A 22,134-nucleotide genomic window follows, 5' to 3' on the forward strand; every position below is an offset into this window, starting at 1 on the left:
TTTTTTTCTTTAAGAAAATGTTTTTGTCTTCCTTTTGTCTTTTCCTTGATCTAGACAATACAGCATCTATACTCACCAGACGAAATAGCTTTCGGAGGCAAGAACAGTCGGTTTATTATTTGCCAATATTCATTCTAGACAGTGGCTCTCCTTCGCTGAGTAGCACCAACACACTCACGATTCGAGTCTGTGACTGCGATGCAGATGGCATTGCCCAAACATGTAATGCAGAGGCCTACATCTTACCAGCTGGACTTAGTACTGGAGCACTGATAGCAATCCTGGCTTGCGTGTTGACACTGCTAGGTAAGTCTATGTGGTTTCTTCATTGAAGGGAACAATCCTCCATCAGAATACATGAAATACTGTTATTTTCATTGTTTTTAATTATTGCCTTTTTATTGCAAGAAGTATAGAGGCTAAAAGTAAGAGTTTTTAAGATAATCTCATATAAAGATAGTGGTAAGGTCCAGATTTGCTTAAAATCAGTAGATGTGGTTGTATCTGAATCTTCAGATGTTTATAACATTTAATTCCTGTAATGTCTGATGTTTTTTTTTAATTAACTTATTTGGTGTATTTTTGGAGTGATCATTCAGAATGACTAACAGTTAAAACAAGAAAATAAGATGCATAATTACAAAAATAAATAGCAAGAAAACTTGGCTTCATCAAAAAAAAAAAACAGGCAGTGGTGCTATTGTGTTTAAATTAATGGAACAATGTTGCACAATTTTTTGATGGTAATGATATCTGATGACCTTGGGTGGAAATTCGATAATGGAAGGAAACATTTTTTCATATATCCTGCAGCCAGTTGAGCATCTAAAAGATAGACACAACAATGTGAACTGAATTTGAAAAAAGCCAGAATTCTTATCAGATCAGGTCATTTTACTCAGCCTATAACATGTGCTTATGCAGTCTTATCTTATCTGATACAAAAGGCATCAAAATCTATGATAGTTAGAAAAGCGTTATCTTTGATCACAGGTTAGTTTATTTGGGATCTATGTGAATGTACATATTTTAGATTCCATTCTTTTTTTAAAGAAATAGATCTCATAGAACTAACAATATATTGGCAAAATGATAGAAAAGCAATATATTAAGGAAGCACTAAGATGGGTTACATTCTCTTAAGTGTGGCCAGTGAGCTCTGAACTGTACTAGTGTATGTTTGTTCAATTATTGTCTGATGTTTTATTTATTTTGTAATTATGGCTTTCGGTCTGTATATTTCTGGACAAATAGAGTTTGTCCAAAGATAATCCAAAATTCCTATTTTACTGGAGTACATTTTGCATTATCTACTTAGGAAATGATATAATATATGGAATGGATGAAATTTCACTTACAGATTTACAGGAATATTTAAAAATACATTGTTTTTTCAAACACAGCAATTCAGATAAGCTGGAAAAGAACTTGATGAGAAAACAGTAACATCATTATTATTTTGATATAGAAAGATAATATTCATAGAATTTACTGTTAATAATGGACTAGCCGTATTTATAAATACAGGAATAAATTTTTTTTAAATGATAAAATCTTCTCTAAATGATAGATAACGTGCTCCTTATCTTTGTTGGGATTGATTTGTTTCTATTTGGCCTTTTTTTTTTTACAGTGATAAGGTTTATTTTTATCTGATTGCTCACTGACTCTGTAGAGTTAACTCTCAACAGGTGCTGTGCCAAATTCAGATCTCATTATAACTCTTGCTTTTGTTTGGTTAGCCTTTTTAGGACTGGCACTCTTTTTTCCTAAGTGTTCTAGCTTTCTAAGTGTTTCTAACATTCAGTTTCCTAACTTTCTTTTTTCCTATAGTGCAGGTTCTTAAGAACAGTTTCCACCAAAAATATCAGGTATAAAAGTTAGGGTGACAATATTTTCCCCGAGTACTGTAATTATTGTGATGAGTTATGATAAAAGTAAAGACTGAAATCTCCAGATTTCATTTATCTCATTAAAGCTCAAAAACACATTTCCTAATTGATATATTAAATCTATGAGATCTAGAAATGCAACTGACCCCAAAGCAGATTTGAAGGTAGATTCAACTTTGCTGAGAACTCTTAAGTTATATTGGAGAGAATTTAACTGATTAGATGTAGAATAAAGATTAAATCCATACTTCCCAAACAATTCCGACATCATTCATAGTATTCTTGCTTATGTTACTGCCCTGCAAATCCAGCATAGTGGAAGGACTCCAGGTTTCAAAAGTTGCCATAAACATATATTACACAGTGTACCATTGTAGTCGAAAACTTTAGGTATAAGTCAAGATGGAAATCTGATTTTACATCAGCCTCTGCCTGGGGTCAAATAAAACAGAAGTAAACTCCTAAAACTAATTTTGCAATTTGTAAAATCAAAGAAAATTGTTATGATGTGTGTCATTTCATTTACACTGTATATAATTTTTAAAAGAGAAAGGGAAAAAAACTTTAATGCCACTGAGAATAATATGGCAATTGCAGTGTATTTTTTCTGTTAATATCACAAAAGCATAATAATAACTGCTTAATATGGCAGTAACTTTTTCCATACTTTCTTGTCACCAAGTGTTATTGTATTTAAAAAATGGTGCAGTTTAATTAACCTTTCCAAATCTGCATCAGTATTTCACATAGGACACCTGATTTGTAGAGGGTCATGTTAAGTTCTTTTTCAGATCAGGATTGAGTTAATTTTAGTGGCTATGGACTGAATTTAATCGTTTATGAGAATAAAGGTCATTGTATTACAATACAAAGGACTGTATTGTTAGGAGTAGAACTAAGTTTTTTCTCCCTAGTTTTGTGCTGTAGATTAGATTTTTTTTTAAGGCAGTGTACAGCCTTTAGGGTGCTTGTATTTAAACTAGATATCTCATTTTTATTTAGGGTTTGCCTTTTTATACAATATTGCCTTTTGGCTTTTAAAGTCTCTTTCAAAGCAGTTTAGGAGAATCAAATAATGGATTTGGGTAATGGAATGTCTATAAGGGAAAAAAAACATGTTCAAAGAGCAGCAAGAACTCCACAGTTCAACCCTGAGCTATAGATATTCTCTTCTATTGGCATAAAACAATATTTCAGAAATAGATAGATAGATAGATAGATAGATAGATAGATAGATAGATAGATAGATAGATAGATAGATAGATAGATAGATAGATAGATAGATAGATAGATAGATGCGTACGTGTATACATACATCTAAAATAAAATCCAGAGCCTGGATTTTATTGAACAATCAATAAAAGCTTTGTTCCAATGATTTTTTTTTAAAAAAAACCTATATGAGTTAAAGTAAAATCTAATAAATAGAAATGAAGATATGATTTTTTTATAGCTAGGTAGCAAGTCAAAGCTGTATTTTGTGGAAGAGTACATGGAACAATGTTACAATAGCAGAAATAAGTCTTCCACTCTTGCAGCACTTAAAATGATTTACAAAGTTGGCATATTAATATTAAACCAGTGGAGATAGCATAAATGCTAATCATATACGGAACAGCATTATGCAGTTAGACTTCAGTAACATCTACAGTCTTCCATACATAACATGCTTCGGTGAGATGGACTAGTGAATTCCTATCAATTGACCAACATTGCTTCAGATGATGGGAATTGTTGATCCAGAAATCTTAAGGAAAACCAGAATTAGATTGACTACCATTTAGAATTGAAGCTTCAGTGAGTTTCTTAAGCTTTTAATATTTGTGGATGTGTTAACAGCAGGTAGTTCTCAACCTATAGGAGTTCATTTAGTGACCATTCAAAGTTACAACGGTTATGAAAACAGTGGCTTATGACCGTTTTTTCACACTTACAGCTATTGCATCATGTCCATGGTGATGTGATCAGACTTCAGACACTTGGCAACTGACTCAACTATATGATGGTCGCGGTGTCCTTGAGGTCATATGATCATCTTTTGTGACCTTTTAACAAGCAAATTCAATGGGGAAGCCAGATTTACTTAACAGCCACATTATTAACTTAACAGTGCTATGATTCACTTAACAACTGTAGCAGGAAAGGTCATAAAATGGGGCAAAACTCACTTAATAACTGTCTTGCTTAGCAACAGAAATTTTGGGCTCAATTGTGGTCATAAGTTGAGGATTGCCTGTAATGAATTTTTAAAGTCTTATGATGTAAAACAACATCATATATATATTGTGTGTAATGCAGATTGGGATGTGAACAAAATTTAATGTTCATTGCAGAATAGCTGCCTTCATGAAAAATGGGGGAAAAGGCCTTTTACCTGCCAACCATCAGCAATATGTATCTAGCCCTATCACATCAGATTGTCCCCTCCCCCCCTGCTTTATGGGATATGTCCCTGGCTTGGAAAAAGCAACTTTTATTGCATAACTGTTATCCTTCTCTTGCATTTATTTGAGCAAAGATGGAAGATTGGGGTTAAGGTTTCCCTCCTGTCCTATTGGAATATGGGTAACCTTTCAAACCAAGCTATTGTGCTCTTAAGCTCAGGTAAATAAAAGCTGGAGACACATTAGATTATAACATATATTTATCCTTTAGATTCCTTATTCCTTTTCCTCAGTTATTTTTGTTTTGGTGAATACAGATCTCAAATAATTTGTAAGTTAGCAGAAAAACAAATTTGGAGTATTTTGTTCTGAAGCCTAAAAGAATTTTGTACGGTGAAAGTAATGAACAATTCTGTCTGTGAATTTAATTGCTTGTTTAGCCTAATACTAATAAGAATCCTACAATATTATAAAAGCGTAAACATTTATTTTTGTACAAGCTAAATGTATGATCACAATCCAGTAGCAAAAATATAGAGGTGAGAAAGGACAATTAATGTAATTGTTAGCCTTTAAATTTCCACAAACGCTTTGTTGGTTTTCTGCTAAAAAAAACCTAAAATAGCTGTGTCTTATTTTAGAACTAGTGGTGGCTGATACTGGTTTCTTTTTTTTCCAAACATGTCATCATTGTTAATTTTAAAACTCTGTTCTATAATAGTTCCCATTCAACTCCAGCAATTAGTGCATTTGAAGCAAATTGACTAGTTTTTCAGACATTGCTATGGATTTTGCATGGCTTTTCATACAGCTTTTACTCAGATAGAGGTTAAAAATTATTGTGCAAGAGCAGTTGAAGTGATTAGAAATTAATATGCTCTTAAAGCCATTTATATGCTAAATTGTTTAACATTTCAAAGGACTTTTTTTTGGTTTGGCTTCAAGCAATCATGAGCTGTGCAAGGCAAAGCCGCATAAAACATTCTTTTTATCTTGCTTTTTATTGTACCTCTCAGCAGATAAATCTACTAAGTTTCATATATTTTGCACTTATTAGCAGGTATTTAACTCCCCAGATAAAGTCTGCTGAACATGTCACAGTGTGAAAACACATTTTCACTGGCGTAATGAACAGATTAACTGCTTGCTACATGGCATAGTTAGTAACTTAGAATAGTCAAAAGTAATTTTAAAAGAAAGAAAGAAAAGCCTAGCAGCACCCATTTGGGGGCTGAATTTGAAATATGTTATAAATATATTATTTTCCATTTTTTATTTATCCAGGATAATATAATTACTCCATGGATCCCTAATGTAACCTTTTATTTTCCAACTCATATGGAAAATACATGCCAGTTATCTTCTTTATTTTATTCCAGGTTTGTTTTCTTTCTGTACAACCATTGATATGTTCTTTTATGGAAAAAAATATATTTATTATAGTAATTATAGTATAGACATTAAGCTCAATTTTTCAATTGCTTGCACCTACATTAAGAGCCACTATTTTACATTGTGATAATGATATTGCAAAAGCACCAGAGGTCATTATTAAAATAACCCAGTGCAATTTGGATTATCATTGATTACCTTAATATGTCAGTTGTGTTTAGGAATATTTAATTAATACAAATATATAATGTATATAATATTTTGTTTTTTATTTTCAGAATGATATAACTAGATCTTTAGCGAAAGTCATCCTTAAAGATAAATGTGTATATAACTTGAAATTTGAGTGGTATGATTGAATTATATTTTTGTTGATTCTTAATATCAGTTGCAAATGATTAAATGTGTATATACAAAGTATTTATGTCTTTTCAGTACCTCTGTGAATGTCCTATCTCTAAAGCCACCAAGAAATTATCTTAACTATTAGAAATGTCAAAAAACATTGTTATCCAGGGAAGTGATCTGGGTCAATAAATACCAACATCTCTCTGTGCAAAAAATTCACAGATCCGTGATAGGTATTTTGCATGTTAAAGCAAAGTGCTCTGTGTTATAATGCTTTTAATGCATGAACCACAACTTATGCTAGCTATTAATTAACAACTATGAATTTTCCAATCAAGGATCAGATACTTTATCAATAATCTGTACTCATACTCTTCATAATGGAGTCACTTCCCAAACCCTGACAGTTAAAGTGCACATAGAGAGTTTTTGAATGTGCTTTTATCGGTCGGGCAATTAAGAGTTCAGAAAAAGTTCTCTATATTTAATGGCTGAGAGGCTGTAATTTTCTTCTTGAACTTGCTTTAAAATGTATGTTTTAGCAATCTGTACCAAATAAGAAATACATATGATGAAATCAGAATGAACATAGTAATAGATCCTTTAATGTCTAAAAGCCTTTAAAGCCATTTTAAGGAACTATTTTTTTTTCTAAAAAAAAATCTCAAACAAACCTTATTGTGTAACCATCACAAACCTGTTTATCTTGTATAATTTATGAATAGTTTTATTCTGAACGGGGAATATAATGTGTGTATTAGCTTGATTCGACTTTGCTTAAGGTTTTACTTCTTCTATTGCAGTGCTTGTCCTGCTGATTGTTACAATGAGACGACGGAAAAAAGAGCCTCTTGTTTTAGATGAAGAGAGAGATATCAGGGAAAATATAGTCCGATACGATGATGAGGGAGGTGGAGAGGAGGACACCGAAGCTTTTGATATGGCTGCCCTCAGAAACCTCAACGTCATTCGCGATACCAAGATCAGGAGGGATGTGACGCCAGAGATCCAGTTCTTGAGCAGACCGTCTTTTAAAAGCATCCCCGATAATGTTATTTTTCGGGAATTTATTTGGGAAAGGCTAAAAGAAGCTGATGTGGATCCCTGCGCTCCGCCATACGATTCCCTGCAGACATATGCATTTGAGGGAAACGGTTCAGTGGCTGAGTCACTCAGCTCTTTAGATTCGGTCAGTTCAAACTCTGATCAGAATTATGATTACCTCAGTGACTGGGGGCCTCGTTTCAAACGGCTTGCAGATATGTATGGAACTGGACCAGAAAATTTGTATTCATAGCCTTTGAACTTTTTTATGACATTGCACTAAAGGAAAAGGGAAAGAGAAACTCAGTATCTGGACTAAGAAAAATCTGTAAATATTTCTCCATCTTTTTTTAACCTTTTTTTCCCCTTTCCTTTTCTTTTTGTTTGACTCGGTGAAGCTTATGTTCATTAGAAAATTGCCCAAGGAACTGCACTGAACAACAAATAGTGAGCATCAAATGGCATTTTTGGTAAAATTAAGATGCTTGGCCATATACAAATAGATAGCAACCCTCATATCTCATATACCTGCAGAGGCAATTAACCTCTAAGAGTAAATACTGCGCTGTGACCTCAGTGATTCAATGATACCCTGTAGATGCCTTCTGAGTTTTGCTGGGTTGAGACTTCAGAGTCTCTGCTTAGTGGAGGAAAGAGGAAAAAGTTCATTTACCATTTAAAATAGTACTACAGTACATTGTATACTATTAATGCAAGGTTTCACTTTTCATTTGCAGTGTCGCATGCAAGTTGCTGGCTCAAAACAATCCAACACAGTGACTTCTATTTGTCTGAAAGGCTACTAAGTCCCCCCCCCCCAAAAAAAATCTGTAAATATCTGGGTAATTCTGAAAATAGACTGCAGTTCCGATTCTGAAAATCTGCAAAATATGCCATTGCCTTATTACAGTTGTTTGCAGGAAATGTCAATTGAAAAGGTGGAAAGTGATTCTCACAGTTTTGTGATGCCTATGTAGGTATGGGGGGGGAGTTGCTGTCTATATATTGATTATTATTAATATTAATATTATGTCTCCTGATTCATGCAGGAGAACTTTTTTTTCATTTTTTAAAAAATAAATGTTGACATGTAGAGAGGTATGTTCATTTTGGAGTTCTGATCTCCATTACATTCAGGTTTATTATATGCATTGTGTTAGAAGCTTGGGAACATGCTGTTTTTTTTCCCTCTGGTCTCAGCTACACGAAGGAAATGAAGCATGGAAATAGAGAGATTATAGTAAAGCAATTGAGCTCGCCGTTCATCTCTCCAAGAGGAACACTGCTACAAGGACACGTGGCTGTCATTGTTCTTCTGAACCATTACAATGTCTAAGGTTTTTGAATAAGATGTTTGTACTTTGCATTTTCAAAGGAGACTACAGATGCAACCAGGAGCGTCTCTAATGGAAGTTGTAGTTTTCAAGGTCATCTGTTCTATATGCTTCAGCAATTTAAAACAAACCTGCTCTTTCTATCAAATTCCCTACCTCTTTGCTGCTGTGGAATCACAGAAAAGTAACTCTTTTACATTTCTTTCATATGTTAAGCAGCATGAGATGATTAACACCAATTCTGTCTTCAGATCCTCACAACCCACCTAAGCTTTTTCCTCCAGGGAGGTCACTTCACAACATATCATTTCTATACCAGCTCAGGTGTGCCAAACTTGAAGGATGACTACTGCAGTTCATTAAAATAATGATGGGGGCTTTTTTGTTTTGTTTTTATGTAGGATTTCTTAGAATATGACAACTCTTATGGTTCAGGCAATATTTATATTTTAGCTGTTATTAGAAAATAAGACATGGATTGAAGTAGAATAGTGCTTCATTTTAATACTTTATTTTCTTCTCTCTCTCTCTCTCTCTCTCTCTCTCTCATCCCCTCCCTCTCTTTTCTTGAAGAAGGACCAGTTTTGAAAACATAAATTATAGTTCTTGTAGCAAAAACTCTATAAGATAGAGTATTATGAACTCCCTAGAATGGAGGATTTGGAGCATGTTCTTATATGAGCATTTCTGAATCAAGAAGCAAATGGCTTGATTCTACCTAAATTTAATTTATACAGACACATGAACATGTCAAGCCTATTCTTATAGGTAGCTAAACAAATAGAAAATTGCATGAGGGAGAAGTCACTGAAATTCCTAATGTGCTCTGAAGCACTTTGAAAAAGAGTGATATGGATTTATACCCTTTCAGATGTGATTCCAAAAGATTCAGAGCACACGGAGACGTGAATGTCCATGACTCTTTAAAGCAGCCACATCTTTTCCCCAAGATTGTGTGGCCGCTTAATAAATATGGCTGCTTTAAAGACAGGCAGATACCATATTTATACCAAGGGATAGTATCAAGATCACGTGAAGTGTTAGTACTGTTTTATAGTGCATTGTTAAGACTATACTTAGAATATTGTGTCCATGTTGAGAGTTTAGAAAGAGTGCAAAGAAGAGCAGCAAAGATGCTTAGGGGACTGGAGGCTAAATCACATGATGAATGATTGTGGGAACTGGGAATGTCTAATCTAATGAAGAGAAGGACTGTGGGTGACATGATAGCAGGGTGACATGGTAGCAGTCTTCCAATATTTGAAAGGCTGTCTCAGAGGAGGGTAGTCATCCTATTATCCAAAGCACCTGAGAACAAGAGATAACAAATGGAAGCTTAGCCAAGAGAGATCCAATGTAGAATTAAGGAGAAATGTCTTGTCAGTGAGAACAATCAGTGGAACAACTTGCCTCCAGCAGTTGTGGGTGGTCTATCACTGGAGATTTTTAACAAGAGATTGGACAGCCATTTGTCTGGAATGATATAGGTCTCCTGCTTGAGCAGAGAGTTGGACTAGAAGACATCCATGGTCCCTTCCAGAATAACTATGTTATTCTGTACCTCCACAAACTCTGACAATGAAATTGGTCCAAAACAATATTCAGCCCTCTTGAATGGCCCTTTAAAATTTAAGAAGTTTCTTATATATAAAGCCATTAATATAGCTGGAGTATATTACACAAGTTTATTCTCTTCTTACTGAACTGGAAAGAACATATACAAAAATCAGGGCACTGTCAGAGACAAATTTGTGCCTTCTTACAAAGGTTCATCTGACTTTTTGAAAACAGGTTAGAGAACGTACTTTTCAGTATGAAATGGTTTCTTTTATACAATGATTATGATGGACGAATCTAGAATGCATCAATAACAGAAAGGAAATTACCTTAAGGTTTTGTAATTCTTGCAGCTCAGTATTATCAATGAACTACATCCAAGTGGCCTTCAGCTTCATTAAGAAATAAAGTTTGATCATGAGGAAACACAATTCTTTACCTTGGATAACTTTTTTGTAGACAACACAAATGTCAGATTTCAATAAAAAATTTAAAAAATGTTAACTGTATGAAGCTCAATAACTAATTGAGCTGCAGGAGTTATGTAGCTGTTGTATGAGAAGATCTTGTAAAAGAATCACCTTGTTATTAGAAAAAATATTCTAGTTCAACACCAGGATCCAAAGAACTATGCAATTAATTTATATATCTACATATCCAACGTGAGGTTTGGCATGTGCTTCTCAAATAATAGTATGTCATGTCATGTCATGTCATGTGGCAAACTCCTACTTAAACTCAGGGGACCTTCAAAATTGATTTCTTAGCTGACATCATTAAAAAAAAAAGAAGGAAAAGCCCATTGAGCATAGTCAACAAGATTGAGAATCTTTAGTTATTGTCCTGTGTATTCTTACTTGGTCATACATTAAAGTGTTAATGTATTTAAATAAATGTATAAATAAATAATAAATACTTTAACTTTAATAAAGTTAAAGTATTACTGAATTGGATTTATTTCTAAGGAGATGTACATAGAATTACACTTTCAAATTATCTGTGTTACACTTGGTCAATATATTTGCATTTAGATTTTAACATCTATCATTGAGAGTAAACCACTATAATGTACAAATTTGCCTCTTATTCTTTTTTATATAAAGCTGTAAGATATTATTTCTATAAAATATTGAGAGCATTATTGTTTTTGTTACCTGATCTATACTACCTGAAGCATAAAAACCCTTCCATGTTACTATTGGTTATCCCTCTCACAGACCTCCTTCATTACAAATGGTTTTTAAATTATTCATGGACATAGACCCTGAATGGATCCTGTAACAAATAATTCCAGTTTGTTACAAATAAATACCATCTACATGTATTGCAGATTCATCCATTGAAATGAGAGGGAAATTTCTCATAACTGAAGGATCTCTGTGTGATCTGTTTGTGCACCTATAGCAATTGTTGAATTGTGGTGCTTGGCTACATCATGTGAAACCAGTTTTTAAATTGTTTAATAGATCTGATAAGTGATTATCAATGCATCGGGCAATTTGCATTATCTTTCCTGGTTTGTTGTACGTCTTGTTATTTTGCTATGCCATAATATCATGCACATTTTATGGACATCCACAATTCTTGTAGCAAAATCAATTTCTGACCTAGCCCAAAATTATGCATTAGATATTAACATAGTACCACAGTGTATCAACAGATGAACTGTTAAAATGAAGTATAAGTAATATTTGTGACCTGCTGATATTAATTAGACTAAAACTACTATGGTTTTGTATATGTTCACTATGTTTATATTTTGTCTGTCTCATTTTTCAGGATTGTCTATTACACCAAATATCTACATTATTCCATAATTTTAAAAAAGTGTGCAAACTTTGTGTTTATTTCATATGCAACTTTTGCTAACATACAGTATATGTTTGACAGTTGCACATCACATTCAGTTAACATTCACAGTTTTATACCTAACTGTTGTTTTTTTTTAAAAAAATGTGCCCATTTTTATTCAAGTTATTTTTGCTGAGACCTGCATTGCTAAGTTTGAGGAAGATCAGAATCTGAGGGCTAACTCTATTGGATTAGTTCTCTTTAATTCTGGGCCAAAGTCACAATTTCTAATGCTGATACTGTAGTACACAACAGAACATAAAAATTCTCCACTCTGTAACATGTACTCTTCCTAGCCATATCACATTTTTTTTTAAAAAAATGTTATTTTCCTTTGCTTCTATTGCATTCTGCAAACTGCCAATGGCAGGGGAAAATGTCATGTAATTCCATCACATTGTTGGAATCAGTGGCACTGATGTTTCACATTCCTTTCAAAAAAAAAATGTGCTAATCCAAGATACGTTTTAAAATGGCTGATGTTAAGAAAGAGCATTCTCACTACAGATGGCAGATGGAAGGAAAGAAGTGAGAAAGGGCCTTGTGGTCCAAAGAACCCTCAATGAGATCCTTTCTCTTCTGTATTGTTGGTCCAATTGAGAGAGATGAAAGATATTGAGGCCATCAAGTCACAATGAGTGAACCTCTTATCTGTTGGTCTTCCTCAAGCATCCAGCATTTCACATATGGGATCAAACTGCACACACCCCTTCTTGCCAGCCATAGTTGCTTCACCCTTGCAAGACAATCAGGTCACTGACAGTGGCTCCTCAGTGATTCACCACCTTCCATGTTTGCTATTATAAATGAAATAACACTGTTTTAATAGGCTCTCATAATTGCCATAAACTGAACAGAAGGCTCTGATATGGCTCTAAGCCCCTTTGTTAACAAGCAAAACAAGCCCAGATACCTTTTTAACACATATCTTCATTACCTTTGTAAATTATGCTTTATCAGACACCTAACAAAGGCAAAACAAATGTAAAAGGAACAAATCAGGTCAATATCCATTTTTACTCTCTAAAATACACATTCAGACACAAACAAATTTATTATAACTCTGCTTTAGCTCTCTCTGACATAATTACAGGTAATTCTTGACTCAACGACTCCAATTGAGCCCAGAGTTTCTGTTGCCATGCAAGACATTTGTTAAGTGAATTTTGCCCCATTTCATGACCCTTCTTGCCGCAATTAAGTGAATCACTGCAGTTGTTAAGTTAGTGGCACAATTGTTAAGTGAACCTGGCTTCCCATTGATTGCTGGTCAGAAGGTCGCAAAAGGTGATTGCATGACCCCAGGGCACTGCAACCATCACAAATATGAGTCAGTTTTCAAGTGTCTGAATTTTGATCACATGATCAAAGTGAAATGGTCATAAGTGAAAAATGGTCATAAGTATTTTTCAGTATTGTAACTGGTCACTACACAAATTGTTGTAAGTCAAGACTATCTGTATAGTGCAGTGTCTCATTGAGACTAACTGTCAATCAGGAGAATATGTGATATCAAACCAAAATCTGGAGATACCATTAGACCATTTAGGTTGAACCAGAATTTTTAAGTCTCTCCCTCTCCCTCCCTCCCTCCTTCTCTCTCTCTCTCTCTCTCTCTCTCTCTCTCTCTCTCTCTCTCTCTCTCTCTCTCTCTCTCTCTCTCTCTCTCTCTCTCTCTCTCTCTCTCTCTCTCTGTGTGTGTGTGTGTGTGTGTGTGTGTATATATATATATATATGTATATTAGCATTTTATACCCTGACGATGTCAGTAGTGTGGCCAACAAAAGCTTGGTTTTGTAGATTAAACATTTGTGTTTACGATTTTATCCTGGTGATCACCTTATTTTATTTCACATTATGTGTATACCCTGGATTTGTGTTTTTAATGCTATTAAGGGATATATATGTATGTATGTATGTATGTATGTATGTATGTATGTATGTATGTATGTATGTATGAATGTCTGTCTGTCTGTCTGTCTGTCTGTCTGTCTGTCTCTCTCTGTCTCTCTGTCTCTCTGTCTCTCTCTCTCTCTCTCTCTCTCTCTCTCTCTCTCTCTCTCTCTCTCTCTCTCTCTCTTTATCTATCTATCTATCTATCTGCACAGCCCTGAAAAATACCACACAGTAGCAGAATGGCATGGACTGTTAGTTAAATGGTTGCAAAAATATGCAATGCAGCCAAGGGAAGGATATGAAAGAGCCATTTAGATCCATTAAAAAAAATAAAGACGGACAAATAACATCTGAATGCTCCACCAGTCTCTTAATTACTTTTTCATCCCACCTTATATAGACGAGCTTTTATTTCATTGCAACTTAATAAGCATAAAGCTCTTTTTATATGTGGCTCTCTGGCAAGGATGCTTTAATGGCAAAATTTAATAGCTGTCAGAGTAGTGCACTTAATCTCATAGAGTTGATGTCCTTGGGTTCCTTAGCTTGCTTGCAAAAATAGGTATTGCAACGTGGGTGGAAAAAGACAGTATTATTAGTAGCAAATGTATTTTATAGTTCTTGTGGAAGGTTGCTGAAAATAGAAACAAAGTGTGGTTGTCCCTTGGAAAGAAGATAGTAACTGAGAGTTGGCTCCCTAAAAAAAACAAAAACAGCTTGCTAACCACTCTTATTGAAGCTTTCTGGAACTTTCCATCATTGAGAAATATTAGGAATATCCTAAAATGCCTTTCCTCTTCAAATAAAAATGTAGTGATCACCATTACTATTCATACTGAAGTACAAGGACCAGCTAAGACATTTGCAGCCTGGAGAGTCCACAAATTCAAAGAAATATCCTTATTTTATTTAATGAGAGGTCTTGTCCTCTTGCTCCTTCCTTCAAAACTCTCTAGGGAAATAAAGGTGATGGGCATAACTGCAACTTCATACTACAACAATGTTTCTCAACCTGGACAACTTTTAAGAAGTGCAGGCTGGGGAATTCTGGGAGATGAAATCCATGCTTCTTAAAGTTGCTTAGGTTGAGAAAATCTTAAGTATACCCAATTATATTGGAAATGAAAGGAAAGCTGGAACATGTCCAAGTTGTTCTCAGTAAGTCTGAGTTTAAAAAACACAGGAAAGAAGCCAAACACATGGAAGAAAAAAGAAAGCCCATAAGGCTCTCTCTCTCTCTCTCTCTCTCTCTCTCTCTCTCTCTCTCACACACACACACACACACACACACACACACACACATGTAAACATAGCTTGTATGAAGTAGCAGAATATTGAGGATGAAGAGGAGTTGTTATAAGGAGCAACTGTCTTTACATACAGACAACTAGCATCAATTACATACATACAGACAACTTTACATACAGATAACTAGCATCAATTGCATACATACAGACAACTAGCATCAATGAAAGCAGAACAGATATTTTCAAGGTCAAAACTGGGCCTAAGAGAATTGTTCTATCTGAGCAGCATTGTAAAGCAGTTTGTAGGCAGGAAGGCAGATGCTGTTTATAGAACTAGTGGGTGCCATGGCAGTATGTGATACAGTACAATGGGTGGGAAAAAAAATCTCTATCATCACAGCACGCTCAATAAATAAATAAATAAAGCTGTCTTGAGGGGAACATTCTAGTCAATAAAAAGAATAGGATGTTTAAGATACTATTTTAATCCAGGTACTCTACCCACTTAATGAAAGCTATTGTGAACTATAACTGTGCAAATAGTATTGCAGTACACTGTTTAGCTGATAAACTATGGAAATTCAGAATCTTAATGGTCCAATATTCAATTATATCTGAATATCTGATAACTTGTGTTTCTTAACTGGGTTGATCCAAAGTTCAGTTACATAAAAGGCCTGTTTTAACGTTAGGTATTATTTTTACCCTTTGAGTTTTTAGGTGCTAACTGTATCATTCAATATATATTCATAGGTCCTTTTTCAGAATTGAGTAGTTCCCACCATTGTAATTTCCTCACAATAACTTAAATGAGTGCCTCCATTCTTAAATCATTCTTGGATTTAACCAAGATATTGTATTTTTGCATTTAAGGGAGCGATTTCATCTTCCACATGAATTCAACATTAGCTCTTATACATTGTTCACCATCAAAATATCTGAATTGCTGTTGTTGAAATCTAAATTTAGCCTTTCAGGAACATTTCTAATTACATACCAGTATTTCTTCATGTAACAGCAAGAATAGAGCAGCAGCTAGTCTTATTAGTAAATCTAATAGGATTTGAAATAGTTATCTGATTATTCCATCAAACAGTTTAGATGAGAAAGCTTTTGAGGAGGCACTTTTTCTTATTTTGGATTAAACACAAATTGGGCTGCACAATAGACCAATGAGATGAAAGTGTTGCAACAATGAACACCAAAGTTGCTCATGGCCAGAACATTAACATTATTTATCTTCTCTTTTCTCTTGCATTAATAAAGTTCTAGCCTCAACTAGTGATTCAGACTTGCCCGAGGGCAAATTGTATGTTGAAAAGACAGAATTCAACCACATCAACCACTGAGCACACGTTCTTGGAAATGTGCAGTTACTTTAGAGACTATTTACAGGTCTGCTACAGAGCTTTCTAAATAAGGTATGCTACCCTATATCTGCCCAGAGTATATTTTCAGTTCAAGCAGAATTTGAAAATACTCTACCCATTATTGCTTATGTAATTATGAAATATTCAGCTCAGAGTGCAATGCTGCTCAGTGTTCAAACTTTCATTTTAAAAAGTGTAGACATCAACCTACACTGACCACAACTTAATCTTCATGAATGCAGATATAATCAATACTGAAACTAAGCTTCAGGGAAGAAGAAATCTGATATCTTTCCTTTTTAGCTTTCTGTTGATAGAGGAAAGGAAGAACATAAGGCAATTGACCATTCTGCTTTTACAATAAGTATTCTGCAAATGGGCCTTCCACCATCACAGTGGCTGGCTCACCCAACATGCTAAACTATGATATTTTTGTAAACTATAATTTATAGTGGCTGGGTTTATATATAATGTTAAATATAAATATTCCATAAACATTTAGGATGTATATGTAAGATATATAAGTAACTACCTTGTGAAATAGCAAACAATTATGAATTTTATGGCAAAAAGTTCATCCATATGTGCTAGGCAATGGAAACTAAATTATTATCACATGGATTATTAATGCCTAAAAGAGTGAGAACTTAATTTATAGTAACTTTGATTGGAAATCAGGATCCTATATTGTAGGCAGGGGTGTCTGTGGGATGAAAGGTGTCAAAAATTTAAGATGGCAGCTATGATAAAACAACTAAACTCCTGTACATATTTATGTGCATCACATGTAAGGAACCTATGAATTTCAAATGTAAAGGTTTCAATTGTATGATCACAGCAATAATCACAACTGATATGGAGGAGAGCATAATGGACAAATAGCTGTCTAGGATGAAAAAGGGCATTACACTTATCGGATACTTCCAATGCGCAAGTGGAGAAGCAAAACAGAATTTAATAAATCACTTTGGAGCCAACCAAATAAAATGTTTTCTGAGCAGATTGTCTATTGTTCTTAATCTCTAACTTAAATTGATACAGAGTCAAATAAGTGATTTATAATCTTTAAGTTTAAGAATGTCATCAGGACTCTTAAAAATGTTGAGGTTGTTGCTTATTCACAAACATAGTTGAAAATTGTTTTTCATTCAGGAAAATCTGAGTCATTTGCAAGTGCCTTTTCTAATACAGTTTCTCTCTAACAGTTACAGAATTATAGGAATTGTACAAATGAGATAACCATTTGATGAAAAGAGCATGAGTAAACAAACTAATAGCAATCATTAATGAACAATTTCTTCCAGTTACATTACTGATGAGACACTATTCCCTTAAAAGACTTAAAATCACTTAGAAACTTTTTCCTTATTGTCTCATATATCACCAGGTGAAAGGAACATAATCCTTATGTTAAATATGATGAAGATTTTTAAGAGTCGCTACATCAAGTCAATGAAGCATCAAGTTTAAACACAAGAGAATCCAGTCATTGTTCTTGAAAAAGTCATTTCTTGAGCAAATGGTTATGCTATCTTCAGCATAAGGTTATTGGGACAATAAAGTATGGTGAGATATATTATTCCAAACAAAGTAGTATTAGTAGTAACTTCCTTTGCAAGAATGTGTATTTTTTGGTGAATGAATGAATGCATAGTCTGGAATGAAGCCACATCTTCTCCTTCTAGCTGTAGTTTATCATTCCACAGGTCTTTGCATTGTTCTTATGCACAAAACCCATAGAAAAAGTAGAGTCAATATCTGAAAATGATTCCACCTTCCCATCCAGGATTCAGTCCTTATGCCAGGTTTCCAGATTCTCAGTAGCCCTGGCCTTTGGCTATTGTGGCTAAATTACAAATTGCTTTGTAACAAATCTCTCTTATCTATGATCTTATCGTAAATGAGGTGGCTGACATGTCCTGTAGAATTGACTGGTTTTTCCTTCTTAGAAATTTGCCCATCTGAGGTATATATGGATGAGTGTGTATGTATGTGTATACCTACATATATACATACATACGGTGTTTGAAGATATTTTAACTAAGTAAAAGGCATAAAAGAAAATAAAAACAACAAAGAAAAATAATAAATAGTGAAGAAAGAATAAAAAAGAAATATAACAAATGAAACAAATAAAAGAGATTACAATGAAGCAGCTTATATAGTAGTTATATATTTATATTTTGCCCTCTCTCTCTAAAGTTACATCATAATTGCCTTCTTTCCATAAACTACCCTTTCTAATCTTCAAATCCATAAATTACAAGTTTTCTCTTTTTCTCTAAATTACATCTTTCTCTTTTTTTCCAACAAAAATTCTATCATCCTCACCAACCATTTCTACATTGTGGGAATTTCAGAATATTTTGGATTCATTTTTAAACTATCTTCCTTTTGAAGGTCACTTATGTTCTAGAGGGCGCTTAGATGGTCTCCTACTGAACATTCTACAAATGTTATTCAGTGGAGACCCTAGTGCTCCCTGAGCGTGGATGTTTGCTTGCAGACATTTCATAATCAGAAAAGTCTGCAAGCAAACAACCAAGCTCAGAGAGCACCAAGGACTCCACATTTCAACCCTGAGTTACATATATTTTCTTCTATTGCTAAGATTCTTTGTTTTTTTTACTAGAATGAATAATCTGATCTCTGACCTTCACTGTTCCAATGCCAATTAAGTATTACAGAAAATTTTAGAAGACACAAGACAGTGAGATATTATATCAAAACACAAATAATGTGTGAAACTGACATGAGGTAAGAATATGAAGTGCAGCAAATATCCAGGATGGCTTATTAACAATCAAAATTTTCTACTGGTAAACTATTAACTTAGAGATATTAAATTTATGATAGGTTATGAATGAATAATGCTGAGGAAAGGAGATTGAATATATTAATGATATTTCATACAAATACATAGAAAGCCAATTTTCTTCTAGATCATGAATGTATAAAGCAATAATTCGTGACCAATTAAAATTCAATTGCTAGAAGGAACAATACGATTTTAAGTTACCCATCTCTTTGCATTATTTAAATAGATTTTTTTTCTCCTTCTGATTTCTTCTACTTCACCTTAATTTGAAATGAAAGACTTTCTGGAATCAAAATTGAGTCATGCCGATGACATGGAAACACATATATAGTTTTCTTAATGAAAAGCTGGTTTGCTACTGTTTCATTCTAGGATTTTCATTTTTTCAGTTTAGCTTGGGACTTCCTAATAGTGTTCCCCAAGGATTGACCAGATCCAACTCTGTCTAGCTTTCTGAGATCAGCCAGGGTGACTATAATTTGCCACTTCTGTAGATGTTTTTTTTATTCATTTTTTATTATATTTGTTTGCTCTTATAGCCAATCCATTTTTTTTTATTTTCTTACCATATAATTGGTGTTATCATCCCAAAGCTATGAACAATTTTTATTCCTTCTACTGCTATAAATACCATTTTTAATGTTAGTAATTTAGGAGTGTTCACTTTTGGAATGTATATGCATGTCATGGAGCTGATATAGTTAAGGTTTGTACATTAAATTTTGTCCTCTGTATTAATACAAATTACATCATAGTAACAGAAACAATTCTATGTCAAGATAAACAATATCTTACAGCTTTTTTCAGTGCCATTACAAATCCGATCTATTGACTATACTGATGACTATATATATATATACACATTTGAAAATATAGAACTTGGCCCTGAGTTAACAATGTAAACATATACGTAGGATAAACAGTATTTTATTATTAGATATGGAGTGAATTATAGATGTCAAGAAAATAAGGAAGAAATAAATTCAGCAGTTTCATATTCAGGAATGTTTTTGTATTTGTTAATCCATATAGTTCAGAAGCTTTTGGGCACATCTGCTGTATAAGGTTTTCATATGACTTATTTTATATAGTCAGAGTGTCTACATATACCCCACAAGTCAGATTGCCATCTCCCAGTGATACTTCATATTTGATTTGATTGGTAGTGGGAGAACTTCACATATAATGTTCTATTTCCATATAATCACTTCACTTAAGCCAATGTTAAACTTTCCACCTGCTCAAACTCTTCATTTTCAAACTTCATTTAGGGAGCTCAAAGCAATAACCAAATTGGCAGATGTCCCAATGTCATTAGTCGAGAAGGGAAAGGGTGGAGGAGAATTCAAGATGTTACACTACTGTGCAAAATGTCAGCAATTAAAATTAATTAAAACTCATTAAGAAACACCCACTTTCAAGTTCCCCATCAGTATATATTTAATTTTAATATCATGGCAGTGGACACCCTAGGCAAAGGCCATTAAATATGCAGAAAGAAACCTGACATAAAAAGGCTTGTTTATAGTAGGTTATATTTCCATTTTTCTTTCTTTCTTATTTTTATTTCTTTTTCTTTTCTTTTTTTTTTTGTGGGGGGGAGCTAAATTACAATTACAACTGACTGAGGTGAGAACAAATAGTTTTACTGTTATGTCTGCCTACTCAGGCATAATTCCTGTAAAGTTTGAAATTGCTATCTTAACAGAATAACAGAGTTGGAAGGGACCTTAGAGATCTTCTAGTCCAGGGGTGTCAAATTCTCAACATCACATGATGTGTCGCGACATATCACGACTTTTTTTGCCATTGCTGGCAATGGGATGGGTGCAGTTTCGCTATGATGCATCTGGCCTGCGGACCGACAGTTTGACATCTCTGTTCTAGTCCAATGTATTTCTGGAACATCTTTTGTGTTAAACCTTTACTTTTTGTAAGAGGAAGGATGTTTCTCCCTCTTTATCAAAAGTAACTCCACATAGCATCTGGAAAATATAAATCAGAAACTATCCAAGTAGCCTGGTCAATGAAAACCACAGCTCTGGAAAGTCTTTAGTGAATCCTACATGCAAAACTAAATTTGTTGCTGAATTGTAATCTTTATTGTGATAAAGGTGAAATTATAAACAAATGGAGAACAATTATATTAGCAATATTTATTTAATTTAATTAAACTGTTAATCCTTCTTTGTTCTGGTCCTATCTGTTAACTGAACTGCAGACTTTAGCCTGAGAAAATAGTATACTTTTTCTCTAAGACATGAAGGCTTTGTTAATTGGGGATAGGTTTGTTAGAGGAAGTTGGGATGTGAACTTTCCACTTATCCTTGTAGACTCATTATACAGTGATGAAGTAGGAATAAAACTTTCAAGCTATGTTTTTATTTGGATAGAAATGAAAATAACAAAAACAACAATAACTTGGTAAAAGCCTAATTCTATCTCATATTAATGTATTTAAAACTAATATTCTTTAAAAAAAAGCAAATAGTATACAGCAGCCATAGGAAAGATAAGATATTATAGTTAGAAGAAATTGCTATCATCATCCCCTAGTGAGGCACTACCTTGATATGAATGTGAGGCTTCAACGAATACCTGATCAAGGAATATCACCTAGAAACAAGGAATCACTGGAAATAATAAAGCAGCAAATAACAGCTATAGTCAAGAAAAAATAGCATACAAAGCTGTTGATCACAATGACAAAAAATGTCTGTATAGTGGACATTGCCATACCAGCAAAATAGAAGAGTAAGAATTGGAGAAACTCACAAAATATAAAGAGCTACAAATAGAAGTAGAACGACTGTTGCAAAAAAAAAAAAAAAAAAAAAAAAAAAAAAAAAAAAAAAAAAAAAAAAAAAAAAAAAAAAAAAAAAAAAAAAAAAAAAAAAAAAAAAAAAAAAAAAAAAAAAAAAAAAAAAAATAAAAAAAAAAAAAAAAAAAAAAAAAAAAGCTATGATAGTACCAATAGATGCCTTGGCTGCACATAATAAAC

The 22,134-nt window shown here is 33.7% G+C and overlaps 1 protein-coding gene across 1 annotated transcript in view; it reads left to right on the forward strand.

The window, feature by feature from the left end:
• The window catches only part of CDH7 (cadherin 7), a 97,359-nt gene extending 90,046 nt beyond the window's left edge, over positions 1-7,313 (forward strand). The window contains exons 10-11 of the mRNA XM_015816776.1: positions 55-306; positions 6,820-7,313. Coding sequence (XP_015672262.1) covers positions 55-306; positions 6,820-7,313 — 746 coding nt within the window. The remainder of the gene's footprint in view (positions 1-54; positions 307-6,819) is intronic.
• The last annotated feature ends 14,821 nt before the right edge of the window (positions 7,314-22,134 follow it).

Source organism: Protobothrops mucrosquamatus, unplaced genomic scaffold (genome assembly GCF_001527695.2).
Source record: "Protobothrops mucrosquamatus isolate PMUCROS unplaced genomic scaffold, P.Mucros_1.0 scaffold496, whole genome shotgun sequence".
Lineage (NCBI taxonomy): Eukaryota > Metazoa > Chordata > Lepidosauria > Squamata > Viperidae > Protobothrops > Protobothrops mucrosquamatus.